This window comes from Calonectris borealis, chromosome 2 (genome assembly GCF_964195595.1).
Source record: "Calonectris borealis chromosome 2, bCalBor7.hap1.2, whole genome shotgun sequence".
NCBI lineage: Eukaryota > Metazoa > Chordata > Aves > Procellariiformes > Procellariidae > Calonectris > Calonectris borealis.
In genome coordinates this window covers 149,765,004-149,781,818 of record NC_134313.1, presented here as the reverse complement: position 1 = coordinate 149,781,818, position 16,815 = coordinate 149,765,004, and the positions used below count along the sequence as shown (strand labels likewise).

The following is a 16,815-nucleotide window of genomic DNA, read 5'->3' as shown; positions in this document are numbered from 1 at the left end:
GCTGATATGCAAATCCATGATTCATGACCGTCTTTGATTTAGCTTGATATGTTTCTAATTACACAAAGACTATTCTTTTGCTTCTGCCCCTTGGAACACTAAAATAGCCATTTAAAATCCCTTTCTAATGCAAAATTACAGAAATATTTAAGTCATCATTTCTCAAATAATAGACATAAAATTATGATTCCCAAACCTCAAGAATCTGGATTTGATTAAACATTTTATTAACGTACTGGAATTTGAACTGTACAAATGTAAAATGAATTCATAGTTATAGTTACCAATCTCTTTCTGCACCAACAGAAATGACAGAAGACTATATATATATATGTTTTACCTATGTATGGATTCCATTTTTAATGTAAAGTTACTTTCTGAACATAATTATTTTAATGAAAGAGTTATTTTGTGAAGAGTTATTCATTCATATGGCAAATGCTACAGTATCATGACATACTTTCACATTTTAGAACAAATCTTCAGGCAAAGAGTTACAAGCAATATTGATCCTGTTTTATGTCTATTTTCAAGGAACTGCATAATTTCTCCATGTCTTCTGATGCTTCACCATAAAGAGGATTTGGAAAGGAAGTAGCATTTACATCTTCATTAAATGGATTCTGAAAGAAAAGAACATAGAATGAAATTTAAAAACAAAGTTTGAATGGGCATATGAATGGCTGTAGATTCATTACAGAAGTAACATATGATGTTAAGTTCAAAGAAAACTATAAAATCTCTAAACTTTTCAGACCAGATTTTCAGCTGATAAAGATTAGCATAGCTCCACTAAAACCATTATCTGCAACATACACCTGATCAAGTCATTTAACCTTCTTCTGCATCTGCTCCCACCTTTGTTTTACTTGTCTCCAGAGCCCTTGCTCTAACATACATATGGTATTGTTTTGGGAGAATCTCTGTACAATAATGTAATTGCAGTGGGTCACTAATTTTGGTACCTGGTAATGTAATTTAAATGATCGGTTCTAATATTCTTGAATGAGGAATGTATGAGAAAAGAGATAATGTGAACTCTTCAGGTAAGGTCTTCTGTAGTTCTAAACATTTTCTTCAGCATTTACCTTACTGGAAAGTGTTGAACTACTGTACAGTGTAACAAGTAGCTATAGCAAGCAACAGTAGTGAAATTGCTATTATGAGGTCCTTGTCAGCCAATCCAACCGTGGTCATCTTTCTCAGATTTCCAGAGGTGCTAACATTATAAGTAGCAATATGCCATTAACTTTAAGTGACGTTTTCCTTTTCCTCTGCAAATGAATTTTATTTAATAGCCCAAGACATATCCTACTTTAGAAGAGAAATGTGTTATTACATACCTCATGCCATGGAGAAACACTGATTTGAACAGCGAGTGAGGTGGCATACCCAGGAGACTATAAAAAGAAAAAAACCTCTTCAGAATATTTTTAATGAGCTCCAAATAATATTCTGAAAATATCCTTCCATGTGGCTGGCTGAGTAACACACTCTACAGATCCAAAACGATGAGGCAATATTATAGGCAGGTGTGTGGCAACGCTAGGCCCCCACAGTTTTGGTGTTCAGAAAGGTCCAGGGAGAATTGTTCCTTGTTTACGAAATTTATAGACGCCACAAGTGTGTAACTTGTGGGTATTCAGCTGGAGATAAGAGCTGTTGCTCATGTTATACAGTATCTTTTGACTGGTGATACACTATTCAGATTTAAGGCTCATCAGACTCAGAGAAGCCTCATAACTCTTGTTTTCCCTTTTAAAGGAAGAATTAGTGAAAACATGTATTTTCCCAATCTTAAAGAAAATAGAGGAAAATCTGGTAACCACTGGACTTCAATCACAGTGCCTGGGGCTGTGTTCTGTGAAAATGTCTCTCCTGACACTGTGCTTCTGTTTTTCAACTTGCTATTAAATGAAGCCTGTCAGGAATCTATTTTAACTAAAATAAAAATGTCCTGATAAATTGGACATGATTGTGATGGGAATGTTTCCAACCTGGAGCTCTCACAAACCCCAACCTGTAAATGAATTAAGTTGATCTAATGTCTCTAAAATCAGGTGTAAGGAACCTTTTATAGAAAGCAAATGACATGTCATGGTTAATCCTATTCAAAGCTGCAGTGGAATCTTATATTTCTGACTGTGGAAAGGACAAGAAAGTTTTATTTTCTATTTCAAACCAAGCCTAGTTCTTTCAATGCTAAGAAGGGTAGTACCAAAATGAGGGCAGGAAGGATGTTTTAGACTTTTTTTTTGCTCTTTTTACCTGCAAGGTGCTTTGTCTGTATTATTTTCAATGATAAATCAAATAGCAGAGATAGCTGCATTTTAAGTCAATCATATTTCTCTTGTTAAATTTAAAACATAAATTTTAGCTACCATTGTAATTTGATAATGAAATCTTGCCTTGAAACCTTTTGTTGCAATATGTTCACTTTTAGATATATATTTTATTCACAAACTTCTTTGTTACTCTAGCAGTCTCTTAATTATGATCAACAAAAGGTATCAGGGAAATATGTGACCAAGTGTTTGTTTACTGTCAAGGTGAATTTTACAATGATGGGAATAGTAATGCACATTTAAGGTATTGGGAAGTGTTATAAACTATTTTATTAAAGTTAAATGAGTGTGCAAAGGCAACTTGGGTGCTGAATCATGCTTTTTGTGTTTTTGTTGGTGTTTTTTTGTTGTTGGGTGTTTCTTTGTATTTTTTTTTCCAGAAGCAAAAGGAGACAAATCCCAGTGAGCTATTTCTTCTATATGTCTGGCTAAACATTTCATCCAAAACTCTTTTTTCTCGGATTCAGCAGCCCACAGTCAGTATTAGTTACAAACATCAAGATGTTCTCAAAACTGAGTTGATTTCAAACCTGCCTATGTTTTGAAAATGCACCGGAACTGATCTGAGTAATGCAGCAATTTTTAATTCTTACTTCTTTTATTAATTAGCATTTAGTGAGGGATTACACTGTTTGTTTTAATAGAAAACTTATTTGAGGACTACAGCCTCACATTTTTCTGAATGTATAGAAGCAGCTATTGCTGCTTACCTTTACTTTCCCAGATGAACTAAAGTCTTCGTACAACGGGTTGGCAAATGAAGCGTTAGCGGTTTCCTCCAGTTTCCTTCAAAAGTCAAGAAAACAACAACAAAAACACCCACAATATCACACAGGTTGTCAAAGAACCAAACAGTTTCAGGTTGAAAAGACTTGAGTCAAAAAATATAGATGGCTAAATGTATTTCTGATTGAGCTCTACTGAAATGAATGAAATTCAACCAACGTTCTGTGTAAGTTGTGTGTAGGTTAAAATAACTGTTTTTCATTTGTTGCTGCTAAAAATATATATGCTTTTGGATATGCATAGAGCTATTTGGTATTCATAAAATGCAAGTACAGTGCTACACATTAAATAAAACATGTTATTAGCTCAAAAGTTGCATTGCTATAATGCATGTGATGAGATCATATTCTTTCTGTGTTTTGTTACTATCACATTAGCGATTCAGTAATTAACATGGTCTTAGGCTCTGAGTTCAAGAACACTTTAGTTACTTAATTGTTATAAGAACTCTTTTCCAATGAATTAAGAAAGAACTTGTATTTTAGGTCAAAATCATCAGAATTAGTTTTAAAGCTGTAGAAGCTCCCCATACCTTTTACTACAGAGTCAGAAATATTTAAAGAATCACTGAAGATATTGGAATGCACAATGCTTTAAGTGATTTATAATAGATGAATAGGACAAATTGTACTAATTATGGGTCTCATGTCCATTACCTGTGCTAGAAGTTTAAATGCTTTCCTGACAGAGACCTTCACATATTCCTTTTTTTGGAAGCACTTATGACCTGTGCAGTTAATCCCATTAATTCTGCAAAAGCGAAGGATATTTTGGGATGGAACTTTCTGCCTACATCTAAATCTTTTTTCCGTATAGATGACTGGTGGCTAGTATTCCACAATGCTTGAAATCATCAAAACTGTACCAATGCCATATGAAAAGCAACAGATGCATTAGTTAAAATTACTGAAAAATGAAGCAGAAGCACACTTTCTTTTTTTTAATCTTTGTTTTTGAAGAGATGCATTTACTAATTTTTTTTCCACCAATGCTTTTATGAATAAGAACATATACATGCCTTTATGTGTATAGAAAGCTGTGTTTGTAGAGTATTCTAAAATAAAAAGTTCCCTAAAGCTAATACTCAATCTCAATGATTGAGAGATGGATTTTCTTGTATTAAAAAGTGTTTCTATTCCAAAGCTGCTCCTACAGATGGTTTAAGCAGTGTCTCCCTAGGAACTGACAGACAGGCTCTGTGTTACTGTGGCAGGCAGGACTGAGGGGACAAGAGTGGTCACGGAGACACAGCTGATGGAGATGTTGGGAAGGGAAGCTGTTGTTCCTCAGTGAGAGCCACAGGGGAGACACACCGCATGATTTATTTTGCAAAGAACTAAAACCAGAATGGATGCTTAGGAGGAAGGCACAGGTAGGCTACAGAAATATATCACCTTATGAGTTAAATCAGTCCAAGAACCTAAGTTTGGGTTTTAGACTAAAACAAACATGTCTCCTTAAAATCTTTCACAACAAGACTGCCAGAAAGTAATTCCTTCTAATGCTAGTCTCATAATTCAGTTTGATTACCTGACACAGCAATGTGGAGAGCTGAATATTTGAAGATGTTGATTTGTTCATTTGATCTTAATCTTAACTGTAATAAATCATGATATTCTGATGCTTTTAGTTAGTTTAGTGAAGCTATAATATATTAGGTTATTTATATGCCTCCTAAGTGTATATTTGCATACTAATCCTCCTGAATAACGTTCACAAAATGTACACAGAATTGATTTTTTACTCTAAAATCACACCGTGGCTCACAAAACTTGAGGCCAGAAGCAAACTCAGATTAGAAGTTTTAAAGGAACTTGGCTCTGCTTCTAAACAAGTGCCCAAAGGGCCAGATTTGCATGCCTTAATTTTGGTGTCTCATTTAGACATCACAAACCAGCTGTATGGCCTAACAGCACGATACAGAATTAAGCACATAGATTCTGCTTACAGTCAGTGGAGACACTTCCAAAGGGCAACACAAGTCACACAATTCACAGTGGGAACTTTTAATGGGCCAATAGGAAATTATAAGGATAGGGACGGATCTGATTCTCTTTCATCCCCCACTCCCCCATTGAACTTAAGCAATTTGTGCAGGACATATATATTGCTTATTTGGACAAGAACATGCTGAGTACTTAGGTCTGTCCTGAGGGCAGGAAGGACCCTGAACACAGATCTCCAGCTTCCTCTGCAAGGAGGATAACTAACCAGCAGGATACTGTGCCAAACTGTGGGCACCAAAAAAAGTGCTGGCTGCGTTCTTCAAGAGCGTGTCTGTGGTTGCTGTGTTTAGTGCTGAAATTGGTCCTGTCTATGTGTGTGAGGTTTTCTCAAGCATGAAAATTGAGTTTTGCTCAGGTTGTCCAGCAGATTTCAGGTGTCCCTCCACTTTAGGTCTGAATCATGAAAGAGCATATGTAGTTTGGCACCTAATCTTAGGGACTATGGGAATTTTTATGGCCCAAAATATGGACACTGGTTGAATTTATGCACCCCAGATTTAGGTGAAGTGAAGAATAAGCTTTCTTAAGTTCTCTCCTGTTCTTAGGAACCTTTTTGCCAGAGCAGGGCTTTGGAAGTCACCTTGAATATATTGCCTTACATGTAACATATATGTTGCACATATATGCACATAGATGCATATATATGAATGTATTTACACAAACATATATATATGGTTACACCCTGTTTGTGAATGTAGCAAACAATTATTTCCTTAAAGATTTCTGAAATATTTTTGAATTACTTAAGAGACCTCAAAAAATATACAATTAGAAAATTTAATCACGTGTTTACACAAGGGCTATAATCCATCAGTTGGATGAGATGGTAACTGCCTGAAGAAGTCTAGAAGTAAATATAACACGTTAAATCTTTAGTTAATTAGAAATATGAAGCTTTCCTTATTAGAGCAAAGCAATGTTATGTCCACTCCAGTACTCTGTCATCAACATAGATACTGCTGAGGAAAGCATAGAAGTGCAGTATTAGTCAGCAGGGTGAGTGTTGCCATCTGGTCATCAGTTTACACCCTAATTTTAAACTGCTTGATCGGGCAATTTAACTAAATGTATTGCAGTGGCTTGAGTTAAGCTCATTCTTGCAGTGCTTGCTGTTACTTGACATAAGTGAAACATTGCCCTGATAGAAAATGATAGCTTATTGCTACAGTAAAGAGCAATATGCCCATCACAAGGTCTCATGGTGGGAAGAAGAAAGTTATGTATGTGTTACCACTGTACGGTAAGGGCAAACGTAACTCATCACTCACAAAAATTAAGGTCCAGAATAATTAATCAATGTGAAATGTTTATAAATCTCATTTATGAAGAAAACCAATAAATGCCAAGTTCAGAAGACTGTAGCAAGCAGGGAATAAGGTTAAGGTTAAGGTTAAAAATGCCAAGCATAAGATGGTTTAGAAAAAAAAAAAAAAGACTCAAACATGTGGGTAAGGCAGCTCAGACAGAACTGGGTTTTCTAACATAACCAGAAATACCACAGTAGGAAAGGAGAGGATTAATCATCCTGGGATGAGGTCACATGGGTGATAGCTTTGCTAAGCTCATCTACATTCTTTAGTAGCAAAAACTGCTGCCTTGCCATAGGCACTATGACACTATGACACATAGGCACTACATCTTCACAGAGATGGAAGAAAGCTGTATAATCCACAAAATACCTGCCAGTGTGTAAAAGGACTGCTGAGTAACATCATGCTTTTTAACGAAAATTAAAGTCTCTAGATTTCATTCGTTTGGATGTAATAGCGCAGAATTTTGTACTTTTCAATGTACCTTTCAATGAAAAATTCAGTATTTCTTTTAGACAGTACACAAATTTGTAGGAAATACAGTACTAGAAGAATGTTTATCATCAGGTCCATAGCAACAATGACAAAATCCTAGTGGACCAAAGATTCAATTACAATTAAGCTCCTAATTAAAATAATCCCTTAAAGGAATTCTTTATAGATGTTCTAAAGTTTCTGTTCTAAACAGAAACTATAACTCAAGACCTCAATTTCCAAAGCATTTATAAAACCTTTTAAACTAAATTTAGGTTTGCAGAAGTAGGCTATATTTTGCACATCCCACAGAAGAAACGGGATGCGTGATGCAAGGAGGGCAGACTTTCCAAAAGCTGCATTTAGAATCATCTACAAGTCACTTGGATGTTTGATTAGGCTGTTAATATGCCATCTGGGCTTCCTAGGTCTGCACTTTGTACCTTTTGAGTCACTTTAGGAAACTTAATTATTTATTTTTTTAAAAAATCAGTCCTTTGCATCTTTCATCTTGGTGATCTTGAAGGCTATAGACCGAGAGATTTGCTCTGTTCTTTCAGCATGTCACCTCTTGTTTCTTTGCAAACTTTCTTATGTGTGGTGGTGGTGAGATGTACATTTCAGAAAAACTGAAGACTTCTGACTATAGCACTGGGTTTCATCCTTCAGAAAAAAAAATAATCTACAGAAGAAGGAATGGATTTGGATAACAGCATTAGACTAATAAAACAACTCCCAAACAACAGTCAGGGCTGCTGCTTCCTAGTTTTGTTTTTCTTTTTCTCATAAACCTGCACCTTTTCCCCTCATTCTACAAGAACAATGTCTGTCTCCATTCCAGTTCACAAGCTGAAAATGGTTCAATAAATGTCATTCTACTGTCATTCTGTTTATCACTTTGGGATATAGGAACAGAGGCATAGCCAGCAATGACCTCTGGCAGTCCTTCAGATCTACTTGGAGAGCCTCCCCTGGAATACACTACCCGTTCGTCCACACCAGACCTCCAGAAGGGTATGGTCTAATTGGAGAAAGTCCTGGCAACAGCAACCGGGAATCATCATAATTGTAAGAAAACCTTAACCATGAAGAAAGGCTGAAAACACTGAGCTTGTTTAGCCTAAAGAAAGCAGCCTGTAAGGAGGCATTACAACTGCTTCAAATACATAAAAAGCTTTTTGCAAGGAGGAAGGGAATGATCTGTTCTTGTCCATGGTGAATAGGAATGAACTTAAATTGTAAACAGACATATCAGGAGTTAGAAAAAAACTTTCTAACAGTAAACTTTCTTTCTACCTTGGGTACCAAGATTGCCTGAGGATGCCATGAAATTCTTGTTGCTAGAGGTCTTTAAGTGCAAAACCAGAAGTGATAGAATGGAGTCTGTCCTGTGGCAGGATGAAAAATGACCTCTGTGGGTCCTGTTTTCCTATTATTTTCTATCATTTTAAAATATTTTCTCAGAGCACCTCAGTTTTTCACTCTGTTGCCTGTGTGGCAAGTTACATTATTGATACGCTTTGGAAAATTTAATGTTCTGTGTTCATTATGACTGACAGGATGGATAACAGCTGTGGTGCATTAGCATTGCAGCTGTTGGCATAGACCAAGAACAGGAAAGAAGCAAGCTGAAAGGATCCAGGGACATTGACTCCTTTGGAGGCAATAGCAAAGAAACACAGCTTAGCTGGGCAGAAAGTGTTTGATTCTCACTTTTTAAAGTAAAATGAAGCATGAGAAGGCAGCTGCAATAAAATGGAAGCTAAAATGAACCTTTACTTCTATTTGGTCAATAAGGAAAGATGCCACTAAAGGAGTGGAGTAACTGGCAGCCTTCTGTTCTGGACTAGAAATCGTCATCTCCGGAGCACGAACAGGAATGTGAGAAACTTATAAGCTTCCTCTGATTTGGGGTTTCTATACAAAAGTTTCACATATCCCCATCTGGGAGCTAGGAAGTAGCTTGCATGTCTGAATGCCATCGTGGTAATGAAGTACACTGCTGCCAAGTCATGTGGTGGACTGCTTTTGACCATTAGGAAATAAACTTATATGATGACTTCCAGTAACTCCTACTCAGGCACTGAAGAGTTTAAAGCCTGCAGATCAGAGATGAAATTCTTGCTAAGGAAGGAGAAGAAGGAGAGAGCAAAGGGGAAGCAGGGCATTCTTTCTGGGTTGAAAGGAGGAGCTAAGGCACTATCAATCTTTCCAGTGAAGAAAAAGAGGGGCAAATGTAACTCTCAAATTGTTACCTTTATTAGTGACAACTTCTTAGCCAGCAATTGTCTAAGGGGTCACCAGCCCACCCCTACTGGCTGCTACCTGGTTTTCTGGTGAAAAAATCAGTTCTATTGGACTCTGAAACTTCTCCTCCAGCTCTTGTGCACATTCCTGTGCTATTTCCTTTGAGGTATAGATGGACCTGCACTCTGTTTTAAAATGTCCTTGGGAGCTAGCACCTACAACTGTTAATGTGTCTCTGGAGGACCATCTGCCAATGCCTGCATGTGTGGTTCTATACCAGTAACGAAAAAGGAGACATTAATAGAAATTATTAAAAAATAGCTAGCAAAAGAATTTACCAAAAGGCAGTAAATATGGGCTCAAGTGTGCGAAAGCTTCCCTGTGAAAGAATGGCCAAGCAGGCACTCCTAGAGTGCCTCTATTGCCTAATGACTTTAAGAAAACAACATGACCCAGGAAGGCTGAAAGTGGACACAAGCCTTTGAAGTGAAAATGAATTGTAGGAAAGTATCATTCAAGTGCGCAGTTAAATTCCTCTAGTTCATCAAATCCCCTTAAAAAAAATCAGGAGTAAAATCTCATGCCTCTGTGTGGTGCTGTCACATTGTACATTTTACAGACTTATGCAAACACAGTCACTTCTTATTCTAAAGCCTTATCTTAAAGATCCAAACTTCAGTATGATAACATTGGTTGCATTTTGACTAGTCACTTCTGATTACTGGTTAAGCAGTTAAGGAATAACTTGCCTTAATTTACTACTATGTTTCCAGCTGTGATTTTTGTATACCAAATCATGCCAAGCACTAGGTAATTGAAAAGGGAGAGACAAACTGCCTGGATGAGCTTATCTTCTCAAATTCAAAGTTCCAGATTTCATTGTTTTCACGATTTCACAATTTCAATCAAATTGCCATTTATTAGCTAGATTATTTCTTGATAAGATGCCTATAAAATGCATTTTACATGTTAAGTCAACTCTGATTAAAAACAATAAAAAAAAAAAAATTATTCTATATCATGGGCAAAATGATTTGACAATCTTAGTCACTTCCTAATAGACAAAACTTAGAACCACAAAAATTTCCATCATCATAACTTACCTTTTTGGCAGCTCCAGTGAAAACAATCAAGACCAGAATGAGCTTTGCTGTGTAAACTATCTAACCCTCTATTTGACAGCTCTGATTCTCTTCATGTCAGGGCTGTAATATTTTCTTAGTGCTACAGTAAGAATATCCTCATTCATCCCTGTTTTATTACACACCTAACAGGACACTGAAGTGTTTGGCATCATATTGCAACGGGGTACCTTTTCATGTACAAAAAGACTCTTTTTTTTAGCATGTATAATTACAAGAAAGGAAAAAATATTCCTTGAATACAGATTGTGGGTAGAAGAGAAGTGGATGGCAGTGCAGTAACCCTTAAGCAGACATTTATGAAAAAAAAAGGTAAAGGGAAGTGTTTAGAGCAGAGGAGAAGTAGCGTAAGAAGAAATAAACAGTTGTTGATTAAAACACCATCAAACATGTTTTGAGAAAAAACACTAGCCTTTTTTTTTTTGCAAAAATATTAATTGAAATTACAAAAAAAAATCAATACAACTTATCTTGCACTTCTGAGGTGCCTTTCCATATGTGTACCTTAGCAGGTTGTATAAATGTGAATAAATTAAGTCTTAAAGCCCCTGTGAAGTAAGATAAGGAAATGCTATTATTCCCACTTTACAGAAGAGGAAGTAGACATAAAGAAAGTAGGTGAAGCTATGCACTCACTTAACAGGAGCACAACCACTAAATGTTCCTGCTTCAACATTTTGCTTCTGTGTCCATAGACAACTCTACCTGTCAAGGGTAGCATGCAGTGTTAGGAGACATGTCAGCAGCAATAATGTCAAGACAGGAGTCTGCACAGTTTAGTAGATAGTTTGGGAGATAACAACATCCCCAAAGAGAGAAAGGTCTATAGCAAAGCACAAGTTTAAAGGAAAAGAGACAGCTTTGAAAATGAATTCTGGAGAAGAAAATGAGAGGTGAGGGAAATCTAAGAACACAAAAATGGACAAGGCAATGCACAACAGGAATTGCTGAAAGGGAGGAAGGGACAGGGGTAAGTACTTCCTGACAGAGGAGGACCTAGTAGAGTAAGTCAAGAGATGGCCAGAGAAGAAATAGAAGTGTTACAGGAAAATAAGAAACAGCAAATTTTTTTTTTTAAAATCTTAAATTTGGGAGGAGAGAGAAAGCAGAGATTATCAGAGGGATGACAGGAAGGGCTAGGAAATATATCTGTGAAATAAAAACCTGTCAGTCTAAGGCATATCTTAAAAAAACTCTGAAATCAGATAACTGGATGAAGAGATCTCTCTAGTACTACTAGTACTGTTATTCGAAGCACTTGAAATAAATTGTGAAATAAACCACCACTAGTTTTGCTGATTTATTTGCCTTTACTGAGGGTACACTTTATGCTGTAGGATGTCAGAAGATAATTTAGTTGCTATTTGCACAGTACTAATAGCAAGAATAGTATTGGATAGAAAAAATACCGATTTTGAAAAAAAAAAATCACCATCTAGAGCACTCATTCACCATGAGTAAGACAGGTCCTTGCACCACAAGCCAAGAGGTCTGTACTGGGGTGATCCTAGTGCAAGATGGAGGTATTGGATAATGGGTGTGAGACAAAGTGGTAGGGGAAATGGGTGGAAGGAACAGGTAAGGTGACACTGGTGAGACGCATCTAAAGAACCACTGATTAAGATGAGTAATAAAACATTAAAACAGAAAGTCAGATTGCGAGTGCATCTGTAGTAATTAAAGGAGAGGGGACAAACCGTATGATTTGTAAAAAAGGTTGCGCAATTCTGCAGTCTTACAGCTTGCATTTTTTCCAGTCTATTGAAGCTTTTTATGAAAAACCCTAATATTTTAAAGTAGAAACCCCCACACTTTTATTCCATGCAGTTATGACAGGGAAAGTTCTCAGATGTATGTAAATATTCAGGGCAAAAATGTCCCTCAGGTGCATGTGGTACTCAGTAGCTTAGGAAGAGCTGTGAATTTGCCTGTAAGAAACTAATTTGGCCTCAGAGGTTTTGAGAAACCATAAATACCTTCTATTTTTCACATTTAACTATCATGTACAAAAATCAGGGCTGCTGCTGTTAAGGTGAATAAATGGTGAATTTTATAATTTAGGAATAATCATACAACGTTGCAATCAAAACATTCTAAACAGTCAAGCCGTTTCTGGAAACTCATTGTTTCCAGACTGGGGTCCACTAAGGTCACCTTTTGTTGCAAAGCTAGGTTTTATGCTTAGTGTTGCATATGAAGGCAAACAGACTGTGCGGAGATTTAAAAGTTGAAACCAAAGAGACTGGGCAGTTAGCCATTGCTTTGTGCCGCATTTGTGTCAGCTTTACACAAAATAAAAGTTTCACTTACGTTTCTGGCACTTTCTTCTTCAAAAGGAAATACAAGGCAGCAGCTGTAATTTTAATCAGCAAGAAACTGATACCCAACCCAATCCAAATACCTGCAAAATCAGAGCAATCAAAGACAGAAATAAGTAAAAGAAAGCACTCAAAGAATGAATTGAAAGATATTTCTTTCTTTTTACAGACCCACCATTTCGAAGGAGACTTGAAGTTGGATGCTGAAGAAGCTTAACACTTATGTGGCAACGGTTTCCTTTCCATTCTTTTCCGCATCTGTGGAATAAAACAAAGATTTCTGAAAAAGGGAGAAGCAAGGCTCATAAACAGTGACAAGCACACAAGAAATACAAATCCTTTTGAGCACTTTTGCCAGTGACTAAAGCTCACCCAGGAATCACAAAAAGCAGCATCAAAGTTAATAGAATGAAATGTAAGTGAGAAATACACAAAACAAACCTAAGAGAGAGAAAAATAAAACAAAACAAAGTTCAAAGATTAGAATTGGCTGCCTTGCCCATGTTGCCATTGTATTGTTATCCCACAGCAAAAGAAATTTGACTAATTTCCCTGTTATCCCCCATATGAGGGTTAAATACATTTCTGAGCTGACAATCTGGGACTGTGATGTAGAGAAAGATACACGATTAGAGGTGAGAAAGATGTCCCCCCCCACCCCGACCTAATCAGTCTCTCTTTTGTTTTTCCATTTTCTTGCAAAAAATGATACCCCTTCAGCAAAATGCCTCTTCAAAACTGAAGCACTACATTTGAGCTAACAATTGCAGCCATGTCAAATTATTCTAAATTTGCTCTTTGGTTCAAATCCAGTCTTGATTTGAAGTAACCAAAATACAAACAATCTGACACAATCCTTGATGTTTTACTTTACGCTTGTTGCTTAACAGTTAATCACAATCACCGAAAAAGTGTGTATTGTTTCTCACTTTAATTTGTCTGGGTTTAACTTTTTGCTACATTCTTTCACTGTGGCCTTCTCCATCAGAATGAAGGGACCTTGGAGACCCAGGGGAGCGTCGGCTGCCTCTGCTGAGACCAGTGGAGTAGGGAGCACCTACGCAGCCCTCCTGGGTACCCCAGGGAGTCTCAAAATGGCTGTAGGCACCTACATTTACAAACCATAAATGATGACTAGTGTACAGGGTTGTTAGAGGGATAGCTACATATTGACACCTAAATTTCAGGCACCCCACTTGATGAGCTGAACCCCAACCTGAGTGTCAGACTGGAATGACTTCTACCAACTTTTCAATTATCTGCATGGCTGGTGGTTTATGAGCTTCATAAATTTTCAACATTTTTTTTTTTTTAAAGGAGCATCTGAAAGAAATTATGGTAGTAATCCAGTTTCAATCCTAGTAATGTATGAATAGGAAATTAATTTCACTTCTCATGATTTCTCTCTTTAGAGTTTCACAAAATGTATTAATGTGGGGGGGATTGTATATTGAGTTGCTTTCTCACTGTAACACTAACATTTTTTTCATAGTCACTAATTTTTATAAAGTAGTTTCTGTTTTGTAATTGTGGTTTCCTCTCCGGCACTTAAATGTATAATACAAAATCTCACATATACACAATTAAATCTTTATATTAAGGTTATTTTATTTGAACATGTGTGAGAGAACTTTGTGTTGTTTGTCATGGTTTAGCACACGGTATTGCCTATGTGCCTTATCCTAGCAGCTGCACACTGAGTTAACTGAGGCACTCCAGAGGGAGAGGAGTATCTCATTTTCCCAGAAAATGACTGAGCGTGGCGGATGTAGAGGGAGGAAGGGGGGGATGATAGGAGCAGCAAGCATCTGTCTGCAACCTCAGTGAAATTTAGGGGAATCCTGAAAGGATCAGGGCATGTCGGAAATCATATCTATATCCCAGTGTCAGACATGACAGGAGGAAGGTGACTTCACTAAAGACCAAAAGAGGCTGATGCGGGATTTGTTGCAACTCAGGGGACCATCGAAAAATAGTGGGCAGAGAACATGCTGGGAGGAAACACAGTGGGCAGAGACAGATTTATTTAACCCATTTTACCCCACAAACATGAGTTTTCTCTGGTTAAAGGGCTACCTTGTTTCAAGGTTAGTGTTTGGTATACTAATGAATCCTAGCTTGAGAGACTGGAGCCAGTAGCATATTCTGACATGCTCATTTTAAAGAAAAAGCGGCACAATTTCAGCTGACAGCTCTGGCTGAGCTGGAGACCCATTGTATTCAGTGACTGAAAATACCTGGTCCCTTCAGACCTCCTTCTTCTTCAACATACTACAAAAAATCATGTCATTCATAAGCTGTTCTTTTATGCGGACTGATGATTTTATACGAATGTCAAATTGCAGTAGGGCTCATACCAAGCCCTGTGGATCCATGTAGAAACGTTGCAATCTAATGGTAATCACCCATCAAAATAATTTTCTGATTGCTCTCAATTGTATAATTTCCTTTCTCCCCATTTGCCAGATTTTCTGTTGAGCTAGATATGCTTTTAACCAAAATTGCCCTCTTTCTTGTCACTGCAGAACTTACTTGACTGTAAAAGAAAGAATGAGAAAACAGATTTGCAGCTGTGCACAAGCACTAGTCAGACCTGGCAAGAGAGGTGCCATCTGCTGCTCTGGAGCCACCGAGGCATGGCTTATCTCAGGGCTGCAAAGAGGTAGTTCTCATGAAGCAAGTGTGTGTACTGGTAAGAGTATGGGAAAATCCTACTACCCAATAATAACCAAATATACCTTCATATGCTATGTTTCCATTTATTGATGAAATATTTCCACATATTCATGCTGTGTTTGAATTACGGCTATAAAAGTTAAGCACCTTTTAGTTGTATGGATAACTCGTTTATCTTCTTATACATACATACAAGTTTTATAATCAACTACTAATTACCTTAGATTGGCCGTTTATTCCTCTCCAAATCTCTGTATGTCAACAGTATTGTTTTATGTTACATGGCACATACCAGTTAGGAATCTGAAGTCAGACTATCAACATGTGTAATTTTGGCCAGTGAAATTATTTTCCACTGTGTGGAACTAGGTTGTCACCAAAAGTGTCACCTTATAATACTGCCATTGCTTATAAAAACAGTTGGGTAAAAAATGGATTAAGGTGGAGCAGAGATAGTATCTCTGAAACTTGGTAAGTGATTAGGACAAATTAAAAAACAAATAGGTGTGAAAAATATTGTAAAGCATGAAGCATGGGGACTATTTATAGGGAGAGAGAGGAGGAAGGCAAAAAACATGAAGAAAGTAAAGACAACATAGCTAATCCTCAAAGACCAGGAGGGAAAAGGAGTGCTAAACAACAAAAAAACTTGAAGAGTGAGTATATCAGTTGGTTAAGAATTCCCACTTGTATCTTCACACGTTAATTTGTTTGTTCATTTTTATCTTTGGCAGGGGAACTGAGCAACCATCCCTGCCACTGATGTAAAATATAGGACTATCAGAAAAATCTGGGTTATAATTTGGAGATTCATTCAACTTTTCCTAAGATTTGGCTGTTCATTACTTACAAAATGCCATCTTATCAAGGAAAAAAAAAACAAGAGAAAATAAGAGTTACAGCTAGCTGAGAAACCTGCAAGTTTCAGTGAGGTTGCAAGAAAAAAATGGGAAAATTGTTTATTAATATCTTTGGTTCTCAGCTGATACAAGCATTGCCTCTGGCTTTTACCAAAGCCAAGCATTTCTGTGCCCAGAATAGAGGGGAACTTGTCTTAAATATCCAAACCAATCTTGTTTTACAGATGTCTTACAAGATTTTGATCCTTTTAAATCTATCCTCTGTAGAAACTCTAGCTGGCCACAGTGATAGCTGTGGTGGAGCAATCGCTCTCTAACTTGAGAGGAGAGAGTAGAATGAGATTTTTAATGGGACCAGTGTCTGCTGATAACTCAGATTAGAGAAGATAATAGTTCTAGGCCATGAATTTAAAATAAAATATAAATAATTCTAAACAAGCTACTCCAGTTATTTCACTCCATTGAAAGCTGAAGGGTATTTTCAAAATGAATAAATATTATGGGCATGGTCTTATGTAGGATAATAGGAGGTTTCGATAAGAAATGTAGAAGATTGAGACTGATTTACAGATGTCAAAATGTAATACCTCTATATATCATTTTTTATTAAACAAAATCCAGAAACCATTTGAGGCTGTAACCAACCAATCA

At 36.9% G+C, this 16,815-nt stretch overlaps 1 protein-coding gene across 1 annotated transcript in view; it reads right to left on the bottom strand.

Moving 5' to 3' along the window:
* Nucleotides 1-205: 205 nt before the first annotated feature.
* Nucleotides 206-16,815, bottom strand: part of MALRD1 (MAM and LDL receptor class A domain containing 1) — a 294,175-nt gene continuing 277,565 nt past the window's right edge. The window contains exons 36-40 of the mRNA XM_075143913.1: nucleotides 12,804-12,886; nucleotides 12,621-12,711; nucleotides 3,056-3,131; nucleotides 1,344-1,400; nucleotides 206-623 (exon numbers count right to left, since the gene is read on the bottom strand). Of these exons, the coding sequence (XP_075000014.1) occupies nucleotides 495-623; nucleotides 1,344-1,400; nucleotides 3,056-3,131; nucleotides 12,621-12,711; nucleotides 12,804-12,886 (436 nt within the window). The 3' untranslated portion in view covers nucleotides 206-494. The remainder of the gene's footprint in view (nucleotides 624-1,343; nucleotides 1,401-3,055; nucleotides 3,132-12,620; nucleotides 12,712-12,803; nucleotides 12,887-16,815) is intronic.